Genomic DNA, 25,216 nt, shown 5'->3' on the forward strand with positions numbered 1-25,216 from the left:
CCTGAGTTCCACTAGAGCCGCACGATTTCGGTTCACCCGTTGGATAGTGTGAAGTGTGCAGTACCAAACGAGCACGTGAGCCCTCTTCTCCCCGCCCGAGAAAGGAAGGGGAAATGTCAAATCGCTGGAAAATTCCATTGCTCATCTTTTACCCCCAAATTACTGGGATCCACTAGTGTCGATTTACTGCACGTACAGAGTTTCCCTTTAAAGAAAAAAAAAAAAAAAGGTTGCCCATGCATACGTACCAGAGGGTTAGAAGCAAATGATTTCAAAATGTTGATGTCTGCTATTTCTAGAATGTGTGTCTAAATCACAAATGGTTAATATATGTGACAGTCCAAATGTTCCACCAAATTTGCCCGCGGTAAACACGGGTTTCAAGGCTCTTCATCAAAAGGCTGGAGAGCAACCATGATCAGTTACATCCCATTCACCCTTTTCGACAGTGAAATGCAATTCAGAACCTAGTAAAAACAGGATACTTAAAAAAAAAAAAAAATTAAACCTCAATTACTTAACCAGAAAGTAAGTCTAATGATTTTTATTTACTACTTTTCATCACGAGTTTTTTCTTGTTTTTTTTGTTTTACTAAATAAAGATGAAATAAACCTAAGGCAATTCTTTGCAGTGATGACTTTGTAAAGACCATGACATCAACCCTCAGGATAAAATGCGAGCAAAACCCCAAGTGGATCCAGCTCATTCAACTCACAGGTACACTTGAGTCTGTTTTTTCCTCAAACTAATAAGGAGTTTTTTATTCAGAACAATTTCATTAAGACATTTGCAGGGCAAATGTGCCGTCATACATTTTATCCTGAATAACAATAAAGTGCTGAAGGATAACTACCTGAATCTTTTTTAGTACTTTTCCCTTAATCTTTTCTTGAAAGAGCCCTTTCTGTGGCATTAGCGAAACTGTGTGGAAGGAACCAACAGAACCAAACCAAAAACAAGACAAAACAGAAAACCGAATGGAAAGAAGAGCGGAGCCAAGCTAACTTTCAGGAAGGGGACAGGAAGCACTGCAACCTTTTGTGTTTAACTAGGGTGACGAATAACCAAGACCAAAGTAATCCATGCAAGTTATTTGGAAAGGTATACCGAAGCTGGAAGGACGGACGGACACTGGTACTGACCTTGGATACTACGGCAGTAAATTGCATACGAAAATACCTTAATGATCCTAGATGCCTAGGTCGGGCTTGGCAAGCACCGTGCTACTGACATGCTGTAGCTCTTTTTTGTAACTAAAAGTGATCTGCGGTCCGACTGCGGAAGAGTTCAGTGTGACTCGTTAAAGCTGCATGATACACTCTGAGGTTAAATTAAGGTGAATTCTCTACACCTAATCACATCATCAGCCCAAGCAGGACAACGCTGGCAGCATGAAAGGTGGGTCACTTTGTCAAGAGTCTTCCTTTTACTGCAGGTTATATTAAGACAACAGACCTAAATTCCAACTGGGTTAATGAGTTAGGAGAGATTTGTTTCCCAAATTTAGCACACAATAATTTCAGTGGATTAGAGAGAGAAACCTCAGAAGAAGAAGGAAAAAAACAAAAAAAACAAAAAACCCCCCACAAAAACAAACAGAAAAGCCTGAGCTCAGGTAGCTGACCTATAGCTCTAAAAACTGTCATGCTACAAGGAGTACTACTTTCAAAAAAAGGAACTTTGTAACAAATGTAACAGGTTTTGAGTTGAAGTTGACCAACTGCTGCATAGAAAAATGTGCTAACATACAACAGTCAAGTTTAAGCCGGTGCATAGAGAAGATAAAGCACTTATGGTAATTGCAAATGGTAACAGGTCCATAAAGGGTTGTGCAACCTAGCATGGGTCCGTAAGGGGGGGAAAAGATGGTAAGTAGAAATGGGGAGGAAAAAAAATCAAGTGGAAAGAGTGAAGAAGCCTGGACAAGAGAAGGAAGAAGCAGGAAAAAAAAAAAAGACCTTCAATTGTATAAAATTCACAAACCAGTGAAGTATAAAGACACCACTGAAGAACAGTGAATTCTGTCCCAAACACCCAACAGCAAACAGAACCAGAACAGGTAAGCCTTTGGCAGACAATTTAAGAAATTCGAGTAGGACATTCCATTTTTTCAATAATTCACAAACAATATATTATATGGTGTATTTATATTAAATACTGGGAAACCAATCCTGGAAAGCTGATGCTTCTAATGCTTTAGCCAATGAGAGCACGAGGTGTCAAGCCAAGTGAATGCTGGTGTTCTCACAACAGTGCTCACTTACGAGGCAACTGTCAGCGATCCGTGCTTTCGACAGTGCGACGAGCCAGGCAGATTATCATCTGTGAAGTGAAACAAAGGTTTCTAGCTTTTCTGGGATATGCCCTTTGTAATATATTCTATGATTCACTATGACGCGAGCAGCAAGACACTGCAGGGTGGTGTGATTGATGGGCTGGATCAAATTTTTCGCGATCTCTTTCTCATCCAGCAAGTCACTAGCAGTCTGCTTGTGCAAGTTTGTGGCATCGAAGTGTGCACCTGATTTAATAAGGAGATTCATGATGTCGGGATGGTTGTTCAGAGCGGCGATGTGCAGGGGGCTGTTGTCGTCAGAGTCTCTGACGTTTACGTCGGCGCCACACTCGATCAGTATGGCCGTGACCTGCAGAGATGGGAATTTGCACACGGGGTAGCGCCCTACGCAGGTCGTGTTCTTGTCCACAGCCAGATGAAGGGGGCTGAAGTTATTCTTCCCCCTCGGATGCAGCTTCAGAAACCTGTAGATAGTCTGCTTTTTGAAGTGGTCCTGTTCTACAGTACAAGGAACTTTCTCTAGCAAGCAAATCAAGTGCAAAATAATGGACAGAGCCTTATTTAACTGCAATGGGTCAGCTGGACACTGAGTTTGCTTGATAGCTCGCTCTATTTCAAGGACACTTTTGCACAGGATGCCCATAAGATCATCAAACGTAACGGTGGTGCCCAGCAGGCCTTTAGCCCTATCCTGGAGCATAAAGGAGAACAGTTCCGCAAACGACAGCAAGCTGCTGGCAGTCATGGGGCTTAAAGGGTCCAAGTTGTTCTGCTGCATATCCAAAGCATACTTCCAGAGGTTGATGCATCGTTTGAAATTTCCAGAGTCCGCATAGACAGCGCCTCTGTATCTAATGTAATAAGAGGTATCGGGATGAGAGGGACCAAGAATACGTTCTCTGATCAATAGTGCCTGCATTCTCATCTCGTCGGGGTCGGCAATAAGACCTTCTAGCTCTTCCGCACTATTCACCTCCTTGGCATAATCGTAAGCCATTATCAGAGTCTGCGGTACCGGTTTGCTGATGATATTAGTCCTATCGCTGTACCTCATGTTCATGGCCTTTTTCCAGTATTTCAAGGCCCCAAGCAGATCTCTCTTTTTGTCCACAAATGTAGCTCCCAGGAGCTCTAGAGCATTGATCCGTTCTGTCTTGCTGGTCTGTGCATGGTGAGTCAGAAAATCCACAATATTTGTGTGACCGGTGACGCTGGCTGAAAGAAGGGGAGTCATTCCATAACCATCCTTTTCCATCTTGGCACAATACATAAGCAGCATCTTCATGATGTCCAAACTCCCAGACTCTGCACAATCATGCAATGCAGTATTACCTTAAGGAGAGGAAAGAAAGAGATAACAGATTTTGAGGGAGCAGGACACAATGGAGTACATGTATGTAGCTTAGGAACCTCATGAAAAGCAAGCAGCTCCAGGCTGACCTTAACGGGAATTTTTTTTTTTTTTTAAAGATTTTATTTATTTATTTGACAAAGAGAGAGAGATCACAAGTAGGTAGAGCAGCAGGCAGAGAGAAAGGAGGAAGCAGGCTACCCGCTGAGCAGGGAGCCTGAGGCGGGGCTCAATCCCAGGACCCTGAGATCATCATCTGAGCCTAAGGCAGAGGCTTCTGAGCCACCCAGGGGCCCCTAATGGGACTTAAATTCGAAAACAAATGAGAAAAAAAAATGATCCACAGCCCCCAGGACTAGCGTGACACATTGCAGGGTTTAAATAAATACTTATAAAGTTTGTTGAATAAATGACCAAATTAGGCATGAAAAGATGATCAAAGTCACTAATGAAATTCAACTTGAATCCACGTCCTCTTGGGTTTTTTCAGTAGCGTTTGCAAGTGCATATTCTATGACTAAAAAGTGATGAAATGCAATTAACCAGCTAGTCAGCTTTGCAGACTGTCACATAACTTTCTGGGTAAGGGTCCATGTTTATAAGTGAGAAATCTAACCTGTAACTTCTGAGATTCTCTAGTTTCATTCTAACAGGAGTCAGAAATTGTTTTTTCCATATTTCTGATTGCCAAGTGAACTTCAGCTGCCTTAGTCAAAATTCTTGGTGACAGAGTACTTTTCCTCAGAAAGCTCCCAGGGGAAAAACAAGTCCAGTAAAATGAGAAAAAATATGTGGGTGGTTCAACTGGAAATTTAAAAGGAGCCATCTGAAGTGTCCTTTGTAATGGATAATTTCCCACTGTAATTTAATTTTTTAAACATTCTCTGAAGCCATACTAAATGTTCCAATGCCGTCCTGCTCTTCCCACACGTGGATTCAAATGGACAACAGACCCTGGCACATCAGGAAACGCCCGTATGCAACATACCAAGACATTCTGAGCACACGACTATTTTAGCTGCCAAAGTTTCATGCCAAACATCTTACTACTTATCGTAACAAAAATTATCACATAGACCTTTGGTATCACCCTACGGTGTTTACAGAAAATTTCAGCAGTGAGTCACCAGAGGCTGAGCGCAGCAGAGTTCTCACAGGCTGGCACTGGTGTCTTTAGAAAGAGCTGCCTGCCCGGGGCCAGCCCTCGGTGGACATCAGAGAGCTGGTCTGTTCCAAAAACTAGCCCTCCAGGGTAGGGGGAATCACTGTTTGTACAAACAATACAGTTTGTGCTTAATACCTGCTTTCCTCCCAGGGGTATCTCCAGGAAGGGTGCCCACCGTGAGCTTGGAGTCTCCTAATGGGTCTCCCCTGGGGCAGAAAAAGCCTGCAGATTCCTCTAAGCCGCACGGTGCCTTTCCCCTTAGGATCCAGCTCCAGGTCCCTATCATACCGTGATTCCCATGACCAGCTGACTCACCTCCAGAGACAGGGAAGGCCTCAGGGGACTAGAAAGTAGCTGAAACCTGACCACTTCCCGTAACAAATTTGTGACTGAAATTTGAAAGAGCCAGTTACTGCACCTTGGGACTGGACTCTCCCCGGGGTCATCCTGTGGAGACTTCCACAGCACCTACACAACTATAGCACTATAGCACTACCTGCACACATTTACTCGGACTCAGGACTTCAAAGTTCTATAATGGAATGGTGTTGGACGGAATGTTTTAGCCATGCATCTGTAAGCAAGCACTGTGAGAGCCCAGAGCCTCTCCCTACTAACGCTAATGTTCATTTGTTCAAAGTAATTTGAAGTAAACACGGCTATTATGAAATGTGTTTTTAAAGCTCTTTTAAATTAAGAATCCCTTTTCCTCTAAGAGACAATATAAGAGAAACAGGAGGTTTAGATGGCATTCTTCTCTGTACAATCACACAAAATCAAGAGTAAGAATGCAAGAGAAGCCAGTTTTTTAAACTACTGTATTAGAATACACCAAACACTGAAAAAAAAAAAAAGAAATGGTTTCTCTTAAGATAAAAAAAACTACAGAATAGTTTCATATCTAGTAATGGCAGAAGCGGTATAATCACCCTCCCCAGTAATAACTTAAAAAGCTGAAAATTTTATTTTGAAAAATCTGTTTGACAGCATGTAAAGAGCTAAAAGGAAGACAACATCAGAAAAAGAAAGAAAATCAGAGAAGTCCAGAACTAAGGGAAGCTTCCTCCAATGACCTCTTCCGATTCTGGGACCAGCAGCTAAAACACTGAGTAGAGCTTTTGACAGCTAGGCAGGGCCAGAGAAGAAAACTAGAATCCAGAACCCACTAAGAAGGGAACTTTGAAACCCCCATATACTTTGAGTTAGAGCTCTGAAGAACTGCACCCTAGTCCTTAAAGACAAATTACAATCCAGCTATTGGAGGAACCAAAACCCAATTTAAGATCATGTCAATACTGAACTAAAGAAATTCAGGGGGCACCTGGATTGCTCAGTCATTAAGCATCTGCCTTTGGCTTGGGTCGTGATCCTGGGGTCCTGGGACTGAGCCCCACATCGGGCTCCCTGCTCAGTGGGAGGCCTGCTTCTCCCTCTCTCCACTCCCCCTGCTTGTGTTCTCTCTCTCTCTCTCTCTCTCTGCTAAATAAATAATTAATTAATTAAAAAAATAAAAAAAGAGAAGAAATTCAGGATTGCTAGTTGAAAACAGACAAAAGCCAAAAGCAAATACAAATGCTACTTACAGAAAATATTATCTAGACAGTACCTATTTACTAGGGTTCAAATTATTTTTCACATTCTATCTAATGTTTGATACCCAATCAAGGAACCCCAACACAAAACCAAAGGAAGTAAGAACTGATGGAAAAGCCCAACAGAAGATCCTGATCATACAGTCATCAGACACAGACTTTAAAGCAGTAAGTATGCTGAGCTAAGTAAGAGAGATTAAAAAACAATTCTGAGAATTGGGCAGAACACTGGAAACTACAAAAAGGCACAAAATGGATGTTCTAGAACTGAAAACCTCAGTGGGTGGCTTTACAAGCAGATTACGCACAGCTGAACAGAGAATGAGTGGCTGGAAAAATCCGTCAGATGAAAATATACAGAGAGAAGCATGGAGATGACAGGCTTGCAAAGTAGAGACAGTGAGAGACAAAGGGAACGATGTCAGAGGGCTAATACTTGTAAACCAGAATTCTAGAGGAAGAAAATGGGCTCAGAGCAATACATAAAAGATAAAGTCTGAGAATCTTCTGAAGCTGGTAAAGTATTAACGTATAAATTTAATAAGTTTTACACACACCAAGAAAGAGAAATACAATGAAAATCCCCTCAAGGCACACTCCAGCAGAACAGCTCAGCGCTCAGGCAAAGGGAAAAACTTTACAACCAGAGAACAGGTGGAAATGACCTACACAAGAGAAACAATTTGGCCAGTGGCAAAGTTCTCACCAGGAACAGGAAGCCAGAGGCCAACAGACTTGAAAACACTAAAGGAAAATAACTGCCAACTGCGAATTTTATACCCAGAGCAAGAATCAATGTGAATGAAGTACTGTTTCAGGTAAGAACTAAAAAGAAAACCCAAGGTATTTATTACCAGCCTACCTACTACTGGCAAAAGGATGAGGATGCACATGGAAGCACAGAGATACTGGCATAAGCATCAACAAGAGGGGTAAATCTTGGAGAAGAAATGACTTCAAAAATTAACAAGCATCTCATAGGGCTTGAAATACACAGAGAAGTCAAATGCTTGACAGCAAGAGCATCAAGGTAAGGAGGGCAATTGGAATTAAAGTATTCTAAAGATTTTAGCATTGCTTGGACAGAAGGAAACTCAGAAATTTATGTTATTCCTTTGGTAATTCAAAGTAGTACAGTAACCACTCAAATAACAGAAGATAAGCATCTCATCATTACATACCCTCTAATACAGAGAAAAAAAATGAAATAAGAAAAAAAAAATTCAAAGGCAGACAAAAAAAAATCAGAGACAAAGAACACAAACCAGGTAGGACAAATCAGAAAGTCAGAGATTAAAACCCAAACAGATCAGTAATGACATTAAATGCAAGCAAACTAAATGCTTCCTAAAAAGACACAAACTGTAAGACTGAAAATAGAAATATGTACAACTGCTTAGAGGAGACAAAACCTTCAACACAGGGATAGAAAAAGGCTGAAGTGAACAAAATAGAAAAAAATTATACCTTATTAGATCCTATGCAGAAGTGAACCATAAATAAGAAAGCTGTCTGATACAAGGAGACGTTAAGGCAAAAGGCATGGTTAGAGATATAGGGAAACATTTTACAAGGATATAAGTAAAATCCAAAACAATATAAAGAACAGTATTTCCAAATTCGTTTTTACCTAAAACACAGGTTTGAATTATGCAGAGCAAGAATCAACAGAACTATGAGGAGAATGAGGCAAACCCACCATCACCAAACACTTGAGCACACATTTCTCAGGAGCGAAGAACAAAACCAATACCGGTAGAGAAGATGTGAAACCATGAACAAACTTGATTTAACCGAGGTATATAAAGGAACACTGGACTCAACACCTGTGGAATGCCATTTTCTTTCTAGGATATATGAAAGAACAGACACAGGGACCACATTCTGGCCACAAAGTGAAACGCACAGAAACGGCAAAAGGCTGATAGTACTGATTCTCTTCTAGGTCCACAATGCAAGGTAGAAAACACACGTACCCCAACAGCCGCAACAACAAAACACTGGAAAAATCTCCACAGATTTGAAAATTAAATATATACTGCTAAATAACCTATGGGTCAAAGAAGAAACCCAATGGAAAAAGAGAAAATGTTTGTAACCGGATGAAAATGAAAACCTTAAGTAACAAATCCTGTGTGACGTGGCTCAACCTGTGCTTCAACGTGCACCCTAGAGAAGAAGGGCTTTAAAAAGATGGCTCAGTTTCCATCTCAAGATACTAAAGGAGAAAAACATTAAATTAAACCCAGAGAAAGTTGAAGCAAATCATAAAAGCAAACATAATGGAGGGGGGAAAAGTATCCATAAGTTAGCACAGCATTTTTTCTCTTTTCCTGAGTCTTACGTATCAGCAGTTGCCCCCTCATTATCTTACATTTGTAACTAGGCAAAGCAGAGAAAATACTTCTACAAATAGAAAGCAGGGAAGTTGGCAGTAAAACAGAAACCCCTGTCTCCCAATCGTCAATGTAGTGTACTGTGCATTCCTGGGGTCATATTTTAAATGCTAGTCATACTAGAATCTGATGAGTAAGTTCTACCTAATAGAAGGCAAACCTCATAATGGAACTCCCCCATCACGTGCCTTTCCAACTCAACTGCTTCCATGCTTCCTCTAAAGATACAACTGAAAACCTTCAAGATGGCTTTCAAAATTCTACAACACTGCTTCTCAAAGCATTATCCCTGTAAGGCAGGAGGGCGATGAGGAAGAAAACCAGAGCTTCAGAAAATGTTATATGAGTAAAGCTTAATCTCAGTTACTGGGAACACACACAAGTACACTATCAGAAATGGATTTGATTAGACTGAGATCTTATTTGCCTACCCTACCTGCCCAGCCTCATGTCTCATCGTGCCCAAAGTGAATGCTGCACTGTGAATCTCTCCAGGAGCTGGCCAACTTTTTCTATGAAGGGCTCGATGGTATTTTAGGAGGCTGTAATGTCCCCGCTGTAACCACTCAGCCCAGCCGTGGCCAGGAGTATCCATTGGCAATACATCCAATTAATGGAGATGGCCTTGTTCGAACAAAATTTGACTTATGGACACTGAAACAGGGCCTCCAGGGCATCTTCATGTGTCATAAAGTATTCATCTTCATTAATTTTTTTCCCCAACCATTAAAATACAAAAACATCTTAGCCGTCAGGCAGAACAAGAACAGGAGGTGGGCAGGCTTTGGGCCCACAGTTGGCCCCAGGGCCTTAGTGGGCCAACACCTTCTCGGAGACATCGTTAATACCTGCCAATCACACAGCTGAGACCCTACTTACACTTCCTGTCACTCCATCCTAAGCGTCCCTCCCAGCACTGGAGACAGGCCTGCTCACTTCCACCTCCATGCCTCTGCTCTTCGTTTTTCTGTACTCTTCTTGTTTTTCTGTAATTTTCTTCTTTACCATTTTAACTTCTTGTCCTTCAAGTTTCAACAGCAACTTCCACGGCCTCAAGACACTTCATTGTTTATAGCACACCAACTTGCATTTTGAGGATGCCTAGTGAATAAATGTGTCACTCATTCTGGTAGTTATTCCTATTACATGAACTATGATAATATTATATAATACCTTATAACAGTACAATGTTACTGCCACACACATCAGTTTTCTTGCCTAAACTGGTCTTCTAGTCCGAAAGTCCACAGATCCTATATAGTTTGTCCTTTATATCCCAACTAGCAGTTACCACACTACTAAGGCTAAGGCAAGAGTCTTAAATTTTTAATACTTCATTATCACAAAAAGTGATTCAAACTTAGCTTCTGAGAATAAAATAAGTTTAAAAAGTAAAGTCTTAGGAGAGAGATCATAACTACTCTAACAAGCATATGACCATCACACTTTCACACCCTCAAAGCCTGAAAAAAGTTTCTGAATACAAATATAGTGATCTGAAAGGGCACATGCACCTGAATGTTTATAGCAGCAAGATCCACAATAGCCAAACTAGATGCCCATCAACAGATGAATGGATAAAGATGTGGCATATATATATGCGCATGCACACACACAGTGGAATACTATGCAGCCATCAAAAAACACCACAAAATCTTGCCATTTGCAATGACATGGATGAAACTAGAGGGTATTATACTTAGCAAAATAAGTCAATCAGAGAAACAAAATTATCATATGATCTCTGATATGAGGAATTTGAGAGGCAAGGTACGGGGTCATGAGAGTAAGGAGGGAAAAACGCAACAAGATGGGATCAGGGAGGGAGACAAACCATTAAGAGACTCTTAATTGCAGGAAAAAATTGAGGGTTGCTGGAGCGAGGGGGAGGAGGGAAAGGGTGGCTGGGTGATGGGACACTGAGGAGGGTACGTGCTATGGTGAGTGCTGTGAACTGTGTAAGCCTGATGATTCACAGACCTGTATCCCTGGGGCTAATAATACATTATGTTAATAAAAATAAATAAATAAATAATAAAAATTTTTAAGTGCTTCTGAATTATAGCCTAGACCTTGACTCCAAAGTTTAGAAAAGAGAACCTTCAGAAACAAGCAAAAAAAAGTTTATGAAAGTAAATGAAAAGTTTAATTTTAAAGCAACTATAACTTTTGTCTCAGGTCCAAGTCTCTGTATAGAGATGTTTTGATAAAGTTAAAATCAAGTCCACAGATGACTGTCACCTGCTTTTTTCCCACATCTTGGTCATTTTCTCCTCTTAAGTGACAAGTACATAGTCTCCATGAACTTCACAGATACTATGTCATCAATCTTAATGGCTTTATGGTAGAAGTTCAAGTAAGGAGGCATGGCCAAGTTCACATGAACACTCCCCTGGCCAATGGACATCTGCGCTGCTTCAGAATTTTCACCACTAAAATGAATGCTTAAAAACCCAGGGGCACCTGGGTGGCTCAGTGGGTTAAGCTGCTGCCTTTGGCTCAGGTCAGGATCTCAGGGTTCTGGGATCGAGTCCCACATCGGGCTCTCTGCTCAGCAGGGAGCCTGCTTCCTCCTCTCTCTCTCTGCCTGCCTCTCTGCCTACTCGTGATCTCTCTCTGTCAAATAAATAAATAAAATCTTTAAAAAAAAAAAAAAAAAAAAAAACCTTTAACGTCAGATAACAGGTGATTGCCAGGGGTTGGATTCGGGAAAAGGGGCTGACTGCAAAGAGGCATGAAGGAACTTTCTGCTCCATCTTTGTTGCACTGGTGGATAAACTACAGTATATGTTTATCAAAACTTACACAACTATATACTAAAAAGGATGGATTCTATTGTGTATAAATTATACTTCAGGGGCACCTGGGTGGCTCTGCAGGTTAAAGTCTCTGCCTTCGGCTCAGGTCATGATCCCAGGATCCTGGGATCGAGGTATCCGGCTCTCTCTGCTCAGCAGAGAGCCTGCTTCTCCCTCTCTCTCTCTGCCTACCTGTGATCTCTGTCAAATAAATAAAATCTTTAAAAAGAAAATTATACTTCAATAACTAAATGACAAAAAAATTAATGCCTAATTTAGAACAAAATCACAAGTGTATGACAGCATAAGATACATCTCCAAATCATTTCAAAGGAATCAGGCAATCTTTTAAAAAATCCACTTTTACAGTATTCTTTCTGGCACTGGAGTTAATTTTGAATTTTAATTTATATTACTTCTGTACCTAGGTATATAGGACATTTTTCCATGTCTGTTTACAAACTTTTTTTTTTTTTTTTTTTATGACAAGTCTATTTACGTTCCAGTTTCTGGAGTTATTAGTCTGAGTTTCATCAGTTATCTGCTATATTTGCTCTATTAACTATTTCACTCAAGAGGGATATGCTTTCAGGAGGAAATGCGAGTTCTCGTGAAAAAATGTAAAAAGATGAATTTAAAAATCAAGCTACTATGTTCTTGTGACCAGTCGGTGCTAAGTTACATGCCAAAGACCAATAAAATCATATTTATTTTTGCTAGGTAACATCAGAGATTTAGACTTTTGGTGCATATTATCGTATGTCAAATACTACTGAATATTCAACTCAAGCATTTTTCCTCAGTTATGTGCCTCTATGTTTCCACAATATGAAGGAAGATTCAGTAGCTCTACCTCATAATGTCTTAATTTTATATCCTCAGAGTGAGAAAGATAATTAAAAACTGAACTCATAAAGTTCAAAAATAAATACTACCAGACATCTTAGATGAAATTAAGGCTATTTAGCACTGAAATTTAATTAATCCCTTAAAGAAAAAAAGAAAGAAAATAAACACTATCTTATACAATTCTCAGCATCTGACTCAGAATATGTTCATTTGGAGAAAAAATAAAATTTCTGACACTGAATTCATTATGGAAAATTCTCATGATTTCTCAAAAGACATGCTTGTTAAATGGACATGTCTTAAAAAACCAAGCTAATGGTCCATGAAGTGTTAATTCTGTTAAAGTACTTACACAGAAAGTTAAAATAGTAAGATCTAAATATACTAATTTTCAACTATATAACTTAACCTTGAAATAGTGCTAAGAAAATCTGGAAGAATAAAAAGTAGCCATATTCACGGAGATGCTTCTGGGATGGATACTAAAGGAAGGAAATGACACAAGTGCTCATGGTTACCAGAGGGAGGTGGGTGGGGGATGGGGAAACAGGAGACAGGGATTGAGGCATGCACTTGTGATGAGCACCAGGTGATGGATGAAAGTTCTGAATCACTGTTATTGTACGTCCAAAACTAAACTAATATCATACTGTATGTTTATACTGGAATTAAAATACTTAGTAAAACAACAAACCAACAAAAAACATGGTAGTATTTCTCAAGAAGACCCATCTGAAAGCGCCAATCTCAGTTGCTGTTAATTCTAAAGAGACTTGTAATCTTTTGACAGCAGCCACATAACAGACAGGGATTCATGCAGGTGCCTATCAAAGGGATCAAGATTTTCCTAAAATAAGTAATCCAAAAACACACCCGTATTTTGAGTAATAACTAGTTGGAGCCCTAAGAGTTTCATTGCTCCAAACCAAATGTTTGGGTTTGACTAAATAGTAAGTAAATGATTGTTTGCATAACATTGTTACCAATCGACTAACTACTTAAATCCTATGAGACCGTCAACACATAATTTATAAATATCTCAATTTGGGTAAGATTACTTAGATACTCCAGGATCAGAATTAAGTCAGTTTCTAAGCCTCTCCCAATTTCTATTTTTAATGACACAAAAATGTTCTCACAAGGGCTGTAAAATGTTTTACAAATACAAAATGTCTATTATAATTTAAACTGCTTTTTCTAGAAATATCAATTCAACAGATTCAGCTACCTCGTAAAGTCCTCACACAGTTCAAGTTTTGTGTGTGTGTTTTTTAGTTAAATACAGTTGTGCTTCTCAAACTTTAATGTACACAATCACCTGAGGATCACAGTAAAATGTGGATTCTGACCCAACCAATCTACGGTGGGTCCAAGCGACGCCTGTGCTGCTGGTCTTTGTTACCTGGAGCACTAAGGAAATAGATGAGGAATATCTAATAGCTATATCATGTAATACGATAATAAGGTTAAAGAAAGGTTAGGTCACAGCCTGTTTTACACCACACAGAAAATGAAACTTCACCATTCCTCTTTATGCTAAATGAGAACATCAGATGCCAGAGCATGAAAAGGGTGTGCTGTATAACTAGATTCCACAGTTTGACCCACAGAAACGTTCCTGTCTAGGTAGTAAAGGGTAGCAGTAAACCCTGCAGTGTTTTCTTAACAATTTTCTTGTTTAAGTCAAATCTAAGTGAGCTACAGTTGCATATTTCAAAAAAATCAGCTTGTAAAATAAAATCCAAGCTGTTGTAACCAATACCTTCAAAAGAGCAGGGAAAAAAAAACAATGTAAACTGGTGCAACCACTGGGGAAAACAGTATGGAGGTTCCTCAGAAAGTTAAAAATAGAAATACCACACAACCCAGTAATTCCACTTCTGAGTATTTATTTACCCAAAGAAAACAAAAACACTACCTCAAAAAGATACATGCACCCCTATGTTTATGGCAGCATTATTTACAACAGACAACACAGGGAAACAACCTAATTGTCTGCTGACAGATGAAGAGATAAAGAAAATGTGGTGTATATAAATACAATGGGTTAATATTCAAACATAAAAAGAATGAAATCTTGCCATTTGAGACAAATGGATGGGCCATAAGGTATCTGGTAAGTGAAATAAGTCAGTCAAGCAAAAAACAAATATATGGTTTCGCCTGTATGTGCAATCTAAAAAAAATAAAAAGAACAAACAAATCAAAACAGAAACTCATAAATACAGAGAATTGGTGGTTTCCAGAGGGAGGGTGTGAGGGAGGATGGGTGAAATAGGCGAGGGGAATTAATCAGTAAAAACTTCCAGCTATAAGAGAAGTCATAAGGATGAAAAGTACAGCAGAGTACAGCATAGGGAATATAGCCAATAATTCTGTAATAACATGGTATGGTGACAGATGGTAACTACACTCATTATGGTGAACACTGCATATGTTTAACTCAAATTACTATGTTGTATACCTGAAACTAATACAATATTGTATGTCAACTATACTTCAATAAAAAGGAAGGAAGGAAAAGAAATGGGAGAAACATTTCATAATTATGTCAGGTTTTACCAAAAAAATTAAGTTGGTGACCAGTACTCATTTCACTCATTTCTCTTCTTTTTACTGGTGTATCTGACACTCTTTCTGTTACTCTTAACTTCCCTCGTTTTCTTAAAAAAAAGTATATTTACTTAAAAAAAAAAAAAAGAAAGTGAAAAAACAATCTACGGAATGGGAGAAAATACCTACCAATCATGTATCTGATAAAGGACTTGTAGTCAGAATATATAAATTACTCCTACAACTCAGTAATAAAACAATAACCCAATTTTAAAGATTTTATTTTTATTTATTTGACAGAGATCACAAGTAGGCAGAGAAGCAGGCAGAGAGAGAGGGGGAAGGCAGGCTCCCTGCTGAGCAGAGAGCCTGATGCAGGGCTCAATCCCAGGACCCTGAGATCATGATCTGAGCTGAAGGCAGAGGCTTTAACCCACTGAGCCACCCAGGTGCCCCAATAACCCAACTTTAAAGCATGCAAACAACAGGAAGAAACTTCTCCAGAGAAGATAAACAAATGGCCAATAAACACATGAAGAGATGCTGAACATCAGAACCCTGAAGAAACACAAACCAAAACCACAATGATACCACTTCACACACACTAAGACGGCTATTCCCAGAGAAGAGTAATAACCCATGTTTGTGAGGGTGTGGAAAAACTGGGACACTTGTCACACTGTTGACAGGAATGTGAAATGGCACCGCCAAGCTGTTCCTTAGAAGGTTACACAGAGAGCTGCCATGTGACCCAGCAATTCCACTCCTCCATGTACGCCCAAGAGAAATGAAAACTTACAACCGCCCAAGAACTTGCACATGAATATTTGTATCAGCCTTATTCCCAAGAGCCAAAAAGTAGAACCAATCCAAATGCCTGTTAACTGATAAATGTGGTCTATGTACACAAGAGCTTATACAATAAAAAGACTAAAGCAATAAAAAGAAATCAAGTACTGACACGTGCTACAAAATGGGTGAGCTCTGAGAACATCACACTAAGGGAAAGCACACCACGAACCACATACTGTGCTTCCATTTACACGAAATGTCCACCACAGGCAAATGCAGAGGGACAGAAAGATTAGTGGTTGCCAGAGGTTACTTCAGTCGCGGTGGGGGAGGCGGGGGAAATGAGAGTATGTATTACTGGATATAGGTTTTGTGGGGAGGGGGTGATAAAAAGGTGGCTGAGGTAATAGCCACACGACCCTGTGAATACACACTGATTTGAACACTTTAACGGGTGAAAGGTATGTGAATCGTGTCTCAAAGCTGTTTTAAAATCAACGTACCTGGGGGCGCCTGGGTGGCTCAGTGGGTTGAGCCTCTGCCTTTGGCTCGGGTGGTGATCCCAGGGTGCTGGGATCGAGCCCCGCATCGGGCTCTCTGCTCAGTGGGGAGCCTACTTCCTCCTCTCTCTGCCTGCCTCTCTGCCTACTTGTGATCTCTCTGTCTATCCAAAAAATTAAAAAAAAAAAAAAAATCAACGTACCTGTGTTTCTGGTAAAAGTGCAAGTTTTGACCTTTAGAAGCAACCACTGAAGGGTCTCTTACTGTAACTGACTTGCTGGAAATGCAGAAAAAGAATTCTCACCTCTCCTCTTTAGCCTACTGTGCTTGCCATCCAATCTTCTTCAACTCTAGCTGGGACTTCTAAGAGGCCACTTCTAAAGATGGGGAGGGGCCTGAGATTCAACTGCAGAACGATGCCGATCCCAAGCATTTTACTCCTGGAATAACTAAATGGTGCGTGTTAAGGGAAGAAGTGAGAAAGGGTAGAGAGAAACACTTCGGATATCTAAGGAGCACTAGAAGGCTCCTCCACTTAGGGTGTATTTTAACACCAGAGACACTCAAGGACAGGAGTTCAAACAAAATGGAATCAGAACAGAACCAAATACGAACTGTGCCACGGTTACCACGTGCCTTCCCTTCATTCATTCTGTGAGGCAGTGAGCTGGGAGCATATGGCAATTTAACAGCTGAGGCCCTTGACACTCACAACAAAGTTAAACGCTAAAAACATTTGCATCCAGAGGTAAGCTGAATTCTTATGACTTGGAGAAATCAGAAAGCACCTGGAAGATGGGTCTTGACATCTAGTGGAATTTTTTTTTAAATTATTTATTTTATTTTATTTGAGAGAGAGATCACAAGTAGGCAGAGAGGCAGGCAGAGAGAGAGGAGGAAGCAGGCTCCCCGCTGAGCAGAGAACCGATGTGGGGCTCGATCCCAGGACACTGAGATCATGACCTGAGCTGAAGGCAGCGGCTTAATCCACTGAGCCACCCAGGCGCCCCCATCTAGTGGAATTCTAAGGCCAAGAGGAACTGAACTAAGGGATCAGGACTACAGCAACCAGGACTACAGCAATTTAGTGTAATTGGGTGAAAATTACAAAATGTCAAAGCATCAACATTGTAATTCAGACTTCATTAAAACTCCCTTTCTGGCCATTCTTCCCCAATCGTGGGGGACAAAGGCAAGACAGATGTTTCTGGCAGATTTGCCCTCATGTGACTTCTTTACCTGGGCCTTTCCTCACCTCCAGCTTCCATCACGTACATTCCTAATGACTCAATCGCATTAGCCTCCGGAATGCCAAGGGCTTCCTGAACTGCCTTTTACTGAAAAGTTGTTTTAAGAAACAACGTAATCTATGAAAATCTGATAAAGATGTACTCGGTGAGGGAACCACTTGTCCCCAGCGGTAAGTGAAACAAACTTCGAGCAGCTGAAAGGGCAGGAGGGCTCAGGAACTACTTATTTTCTCCAACTCCAGCTCAATTGTGAGGATTCACAGCTCCAAATCCAATCTCCAGGCCTAGTGGGACATGGAGGGTAATTCCCCACTGCACCCAGTCTACACACCTTCTCTTCTACCTTGGGACACCCAAGTATGGCAGGGGATACAGAAAAGATGAATGTGCACATCTTGAAGGGACAACCTGATGCCAGTAAGTCATTTAAACATTATTATCAAAACAAAACACACACAGACCACAGAAGAGAAGGAAGTTTTAAGGCCCTCTCCCTAATTGTTCTCTGAAAGTAGCTGTGTGGAGGCTGACCAGCAGCCGAGAACACTGGAAAGTCAAGAAAGAATAGACAACCTCTGCCTCCAACACGCAGAGTCCTCAAGTATAGTGAAGCCTACCAGTGGGACAAAGGTCATTTTCTTTGTCCCTAATCTTTTTTTTTTCTTTGTCCCTAATCTTAATACCAACCGTTCTTAATTTAGAGGGGAGATTTTTCTTACCTGAGATTCCTCTGCACTTACAGTGCATTAAAAAAAAAGTAGTAATAATAGGATTTCTTTTCACATTTTCTTGACTGAAATACATCCATACCCTAAAATGCCTATAATATGGGAGACAACTAATATAACATGCCTGTGGTTTGCTTTAAACGACTGCAGAAAACAAAAGGAGAGGAGAGAGAAATGTATTTTTTAAATATGTTTAAAATTTTTAGAAACAAAGTTTTAAAAAACTTTGGCAAATGCGGGTAACTACTGAAGCAAAGTGATAAGTTCATAGTGGTTCCAGTCATATTCTTCTCTCCACTTATGCAGAAATTAGAAAATTTCTGTAATAAAAAGGCAAATAAACTGCCTGACCTAGCTCTCTCTCAAACCCTTTTAAAACAAGTTCTACTTATGGGCCTACATGAATTCTCCATATCTGAAGACCAGCAATGCTCATTTTTCACGATTACGGCCTTAACTTCTTAATTCACATCTGCACGTACGGATTTTATTTCTGTAGTGAAAGAACAAAACAGTCCTTGCCCTCAAGGAGCTTATAATCCTTCCTCTCTTAAATCCAACCTACTTCATTCAACAAACTCACATACCAAAAACCCACTATGGCCGGACACTCTAACACATGGATACAAACACCAGGTCTCTAGCCTTAAAGAGCTCACAATGTAAAAGAATCAGAATGCAGTTAGGTGGGTTCCCCTACAAAAAAGGAAAGAAAGAAGAAAGAGAGGAAGGAGGAAAGAAAAGAAAGAAAGATCCCAGTTATTGCTCAGCTGAAAACTTCACTAGCTTACCCCCACATAAAGAATCAAACTTCTTCACCTAGAAGTCAATGTCCTTCATAATCTAGCCCTGAGTGCCCTGGGGTCCAAATATGCTGACTTTTCCACTTCCTGGCCCTGCATGCATATTTCTCAATGTGCCTTTCCTTAACACCATTTCCTAAGCCTTTAAAACTGTATCCAGGGCACTCTACAGGTCTGAACCCTAACAATCCTTTCAAGGCCCAGTTCAACATCCCCATAAAGATCACAACCCTAAAATCCATCCCGCTCAGGTTCACATTCTTCCTTCAGCAGTTAACAAACGCGATGTCCTGTACCTTCTCACAGCCTCCACAATGTTCACCACAGTGTCCTGCCTACAGAAAATGCACAGTGATTGTCTTATTACCAATACCCTAATTACCTCTGGATATTTAAAAAGATGAACCCATGCCGGAGGGTAGCCTGTTCTCTGAGGGCCGGTCTTCCCAACTCAAGCCAGAGCAGCTCTTCCGCTGGTCTCTAGTACTCAAATCACTTTCAGCTGCTCAATTCCCAACAGACTCTGGGTGCAAAAACAGAACTGAAGGGCTAAAGTCTCTTACCACGGATCCTATTCTGAATCCACCAACAACATTAAAACAAAACGAAACAACAAACCAAGCGGAAGATGACGGTAACCGTGATGTGGTGAAATCAATGTGGAACTCTGAGATGAGCTTGCTGAATCACTTCTCATTTGGGGTCTACCTTTGTTGTTGTTGTTGTTGTTGTTTTTAAGATTTTATTTATTTGACAGAGAGACAGATCACAAGTAGGCAGAGAGTCAGGCAGAGAGAGAGATACGGAAGCAGGCTCCCCACTGAGCAGAGAGCCTGATGTGGGGGCTTGATCCCCAGACCCTGGGATCATGACCTGAGCCGAAGGCAAAGGCTTTAACCCACTGAGCCACCCAGGTGACCCTGGGGTCTACGGTTTTAAACAGCAACCCCACTCTCCTCTTTCACAAAATCAACCACTGTGCTCAACTGGAGAAGTACTGGTAAACATCTCCAAGGTTTTCTCCTTTTTGTGAATGCCAGGGGAAAAGAGTGAGAGCAGGGTCCCCTCAAGTACCGAGATGGTTGGGGATAAGGTAATTCCAAAAATCAAGCACAAGGGAAGCACTGAGGCCACGCTCTGCATACTGTGGCGCAAGAACCTGCAGAGGAGCCTGTCTCTGCCACAAAGGTGTGATCTGGAGAGCAAGGAAACAAGGACTGGTTACGGGGTCTTACTCAGCTCTGTCTATCCTCAATCTAAGAGCCTGGTACGCTGAGGGACTCAGGAAGTGCTCCCTTAATTAGGGAATGAATTCCACCTTTGGTTAAAACCTGTTCGAAATGCCAACAGCCTGTTAAAAAGTCATGGGGGAAAAAAAGGTTAAATAGTATATTCAAATGCCAACTGCCTGTTAAAAAGTAATGGAATGTAGAAGTCACGTGCAATTGGTATTTAAGCAGACCAAGCAAATTCTACTGGGGTTTTCCTTCTTCACAACCATTTCCAACAGCTGACATACCATTTCCTAAGAAATGGTTCCATTTCATCCCTCGTTCATCACTCTTTTCTACTTCTTGGATACAGCGAAAATGGGCGGGGGGGGGTGCACGGGGGGGGGGGGAGATTCCTTTCCTGCTGCCCTATCAGATTGATCCTTCGCCAGTGTTCCTGCCTCAGTTTTAACTGGTCCCTGCTTTTTTATTACACATTAACCCCCCAAAAAAAAACCTAGAGTCAGTGAGGGAGTGATTACTAAAGAATGGAAGCTTCGGGATCAGAGTGGGGGTGGGTGCATATACATCCTAATCTGCCTCCAATTTAATTAAGAGTCACTACTGAAATTAAAAGAGACCATAACAGGTAAAAGCACTGCACACAAAATTATATACATATGTATGTATGTACACACACACACATATGTATGTATCATATATCTGTATGTCCATAAAACTGAGACTATCTGAAAATAATTTTTGAAAACTGTTTTCTCATGTTATGTGTAATTTTTTCGAAAGACACAAGTACTAGACACTGATGGGGCTGGGGGAGGGGAGGAGGTGGAAAGACTCTAGAATTAGATCGTTTGACCACAACCTCACATACAAGGCTGTATGAGGATGGCGATGAAAGGAACATTCGTCCCAAAAAGCAAAGGTAATCAGTCAAGTTAGATACCATTCAGTTCATTAGGGGGAAAGAGGAGGAAGAAAGGGAAGTAGTACTACTGTTCAGGGAAACAGTACCACCACTACTTACCTCTCCAATGACCTAAGAGTTTTTAAAACAACTTCACCTAAATATGTAAGTTCGACAATCTGTATGTTATCAGGCTAATGAACGAAAAGCCCAAAACAAAGAAACAAAAAAAATCCAACAAGCCTCAACAAAGGGCCATACCTTTTAATGCTTTCTCTACTAGTTACGATTTCAAAGCATTCCTCATAGTTAATTAACATGGTCGTGTAAATAGTAACCATTCTCTTAAGACTAGCATTCTTTAAAGGAATGAATGTTTAAAACAAACAAAAATGTCACTCAAAGAGATGATCAGGAACAAATGAAAGAACGTCTACTGGAAACACATTGTCTCCTACTGAAAAGCCAGAAGCAACAGAGAACTCCATTGGGAGAGTATGCGGCTATTAAAATTGGGGGCTAAAATTAATGCCATTAAAGACATTACTGATTAAGCTAAAAAAAAAAAAAAGACTACAGAAGAGCATAGAAAATAAAACTACATACATGTATCAGTTTTTCTCTAAGTGGCATTTGATAAGATTTTTTATGTTTTCTCCAAAAAAAAAAAAATTTACAGAAAATCACAATGAGCCCACATCATTTTATATCAAAACTTTAAAAGAAAAAAAAAAAATTCTACTAATTTGAGTAAATTCTTCCAGTAACTATGTCCTGTCCCATAATGATGTACTTTAGCCTCTCTGAAAGGCAATCAGACACCATCACAACAACAACCGCAGTCTTTGAGTCAGCAATCCCATTTATCGGTATCTACCCTACTGCTCTTCTCACCCAAGTGTGCGAAGACACACTTGTGTTCAAGAATATTTACAGAAGCACGGCTTACATTGGATATGCCCTAACTTTCCATCAACAGGGCCTAGATAAATTATGTGGATTCATACAATGAAATACTGTGCAGCCGCTAAACTGAATGAGGCAGCTCTGTGTGCTGGAGTTCAATGCCATCCAAGATAATCTAAGGTTTAAAAAAAAAAAAAACAAAAAAAACCACAACCGAAACTGTATGTATCAACTAACAGAAGGGAAAGGGGGAAGAAAAAGACAAGTCTCTGCACAGACCATCTCCAGGACACACAAAACCCCATAAACAGGGCTTATAAATAGTGGCTGTCAGTGGGTTGGAGGTCTAGAAGTCAGATGGTAAGATTTGTCACTGGGAACGCCGTCAATCAATTTATATTGTTTGAGTTTTGTTGTTTTGTTTTGTTTTTACCATATAGGTAGGCTACTTTTTAAGTTTTAATGGATTTTTTTTAATGGCGCAGTGAATTACTTTGCTGTTGTTTGCTGTTGTATAAATAAATACGCTGAAGGAAAAAAAGAAAAAGATTTCCAAGTATCAAAACAGGCGATCAAAACACCTGTTTTTAAAAGTTTCAAAAAAAGCCTCTCAACTATCATTTTGCTGCTTTAGGCTTATTACAATCCCTGAAAATTACATACAACTGTAAACCTGAGCTCTTCGTTTGGACAGAGGTGTTTACACTGTTGCTAGCCAACAAATCCACTTCTGTCTAACCTAGCGCTTGTCTGGCTCTCAGGATTGTAGCAGTTTTTAAAATCTCTTTTCTCTCCTGCTATATTTAATACATGTTCTAATGTGAAAGAATTTTCTATTGGCCACACAATAAATGGAGAATAAGGGAACGGATTTTCTCCTTTTCCACTGGTATTAATCCTTTCAGGTCAGTGTGGCCTGGCCTTCCCCGACAGAGTAACAAACAAAATGCCTAGCTAAGACACATAAGACAATGACTCACTAAATATAGTAGTTTCTACTCCACCAGTGTTCTTAGGGGAAAAAAAAAAAAAAATCAAAGCTAAGAAAATACATTATACTGAAGTATATTCTCAAGTGGATTCAGTGCAAGCCTAAGGGCTCGGATCAACTGCCACTAACATACCCTGTAACTCTGGGGAGCCCAGGAATTGGAAGGGCCTCCAAATCAGAGACAGAAAATGCTCCTTAACATCGTGACCAAGGTCCTTGTACCGCACTTGCGCAAGGAATTCTCAAACACGGGAGAAACAACCAACAAGGTTTGCTGGAAGGGACACCTCATCAAAACAGGTCTGTCAATGCTGGCTGACTCAGCAGTCGCTGTTTATAGTTAGGGACCAGACTTCCTGAAAATAATGGCAAACACTTAGAAAGCCAAAACGAAGAAGTTGGACTCACCTTTCACACTTTTTCTATTAACATCTGCCCCCTTTTCAAGCAAATACTGAGCAATCTCTTTGTGTCCTTTGTAGCACGAAATCATCAAGCACGTATGCCCGTGTCGGTTGGACACCTCCAAGTCAGCTTTGTGTTCCACAAGGTACTTCACGATTTCCAGATGGCCATCGAAACAGGCAGCTCGAAGAGGAGTGGAATTGGTTAAAGTTGTGTTGTTGACAGACGCTCCATGGTTTAACAGCGACTGCACCACCTTCAGATGTCCCGCTGCAGAAGCGGCCCACAGCGGGGGAGCCCCCTCGATGGTTTCGCCATCAAAATTGACAGAGCCCCCCACTTCTATGGAGGCACTGCACTGTTCGAGGAGGAACTCCACCATGTCAAGGTGCCCATACCTGGCGGCCATCAGCAGTGGCGTGGCTCCGTTTGTTTTTTCCGAGATCAAGGAGGAAACCTCCTCTTTGGATTTGCTGGCCAACAACTTGGTGAGAAGCCGCAGTTTGCCATCCCGAGCTGCGTTAAACACTGCTGTCTTTAGATCCATTTATGTCCAGTGGAAAGGCTGCGCTTTCTTTATCCCTCAAAGCAAAGCTCCGGCTTAACTCTATCGACACAGGCAAGAGTGACAGGAACCGAAGTTCAACGTCAACCGCTGCACCCCAAACGGATATAAAACCACGGAGAGTCTGTCGCCTTACTGCCTTCCGACATCTGACCACCAGAGCACCAAACTAGAAAAAGGAAAAGGAAGAGGAAAAGTAGCAGTTTCGAATTTTCCAGAGGTGAAGGCAAAAACACTGGGTTTTCTTAATTCTTACTCCCAGGTGGCAGGGGTTGGGGGGGGTGGCGTACTTTAGGGACGACTCAAGCCACCCCAACACGGTGGGAAAGAACACAAAAAGGTGCACACCGACCCCAATATTCTGGGGGCAGGCAGTTTCTCTTCTACATGCGGTAAATTGAACACTCCAGGCAACCGGTTTTCTCGCCTCCTAAGCAGCCAAGCTTTGTTCTAGTTTTTGCTTTGCACACGCCCAGGGAGAGTACAACCGAAAGAGGCAAGAGCCGCGGGTCCAGCAGTGTTTCTCTCTCTCACATCTGCAGAGGAGAGCGAGCCAAGGGCGCCAGGCTCGAGGCCTCGCGGGTTTCGCGAAGGAACAAAAAGGTCGGACACAACAAACCGCGGCCAGCCGGCGCCAGAGCCCTCGCCCTAAAGGTTCTCTTTCCTTACAAACTACTCGAGGCTCTCAGGAAATCCGGCCGCCTTCTAGAGAACTTCGCCCGCCCCATTTCGATCCGTCCCCGCACCCCCTGCCAGGGATCGCAGGTTCCCCAGACCCCTGTGCCCCCTCCCCCCATAACCTTCACCGCCACCTTCTCCAGACCCGGGCAGCTCCTCCCCGTCCTCCCCGAGCGACCACGACCCCCGCCCGGCCGGCCGCCGCGCCCGGGGCCTCCAGCCCGCCGCCCGCCTTCCGCGGCCCGAGGGCGCCCTCCTTCCCCTTCCCGCCCGGGCCTCCCCGCGGGAGCCTCAGGCCGCAGCCACTACCTGCCCGGGGGCTGGTCCTCTCCGCCGCCGCCGGCCGCTGGGGCTCGGGCCGCCCCCTTAAATGGAAACCGTTGTCCGCGCCGCCGCCCGGGCCGGCCTGCTCCGCCTGCAGCCGCACAGCTCCTCCATGCCCCGCGCCCCACAGGAATGA

General features: G+C 41.6%; 1 protein-coding gene across 2 annotated transcripts; it reads right to left on the reverse strand.

Moving 5' to 3' along the window:
• FEM1C (fem-1 homolog C) lies at positions 1-25,216 on the reverse strand. Of its 2 annotated transcripts, XR_006386139.1 has the most exons (4): positions 25,066-25,216; positions 23,517-24,247; positions 2,266-3,629; positions 1-205 (listed from the first exon to the last, which is right to left on the reverse strand). XR_006386139.1 is itself a non-coding variant. In XM_044263170.1 (3 exons), exons 2-3 carry the CDS (start codon positions 24,058-24,060, stop codon positions 2,320-2,322), a joined length of 1,854 nt encoding a protein of 617 aa, XP_044119105.1. In that variant the 5' UTR covers positions 24,061-24,247; positions 25,066-25,216; the 3' UTR covers positions 2,062-2,319. The 2 variants fall into 2 exon arrangements, 1 of the variants encoding a protein (XP_044119105.1); XM_044263170.1 differs by lacking the exon at positions 1-205 and having other exon boundaries at positions 2,062-3,629.

Source organism: Neovison vison, chromosome 1 (assembly GCF_020171115.1).
Source record: "Neovison vison isolate M4711 chromosome 1, ASM_NN_V1, whole genome shotgun sequence".
In the NCBI taxonomy this organism is placed as follows: Eukaryota; Metazoa; Chordata; class Mammalia; order Carnivora; family Mustelidae; genus Neogale; species Neogale vison.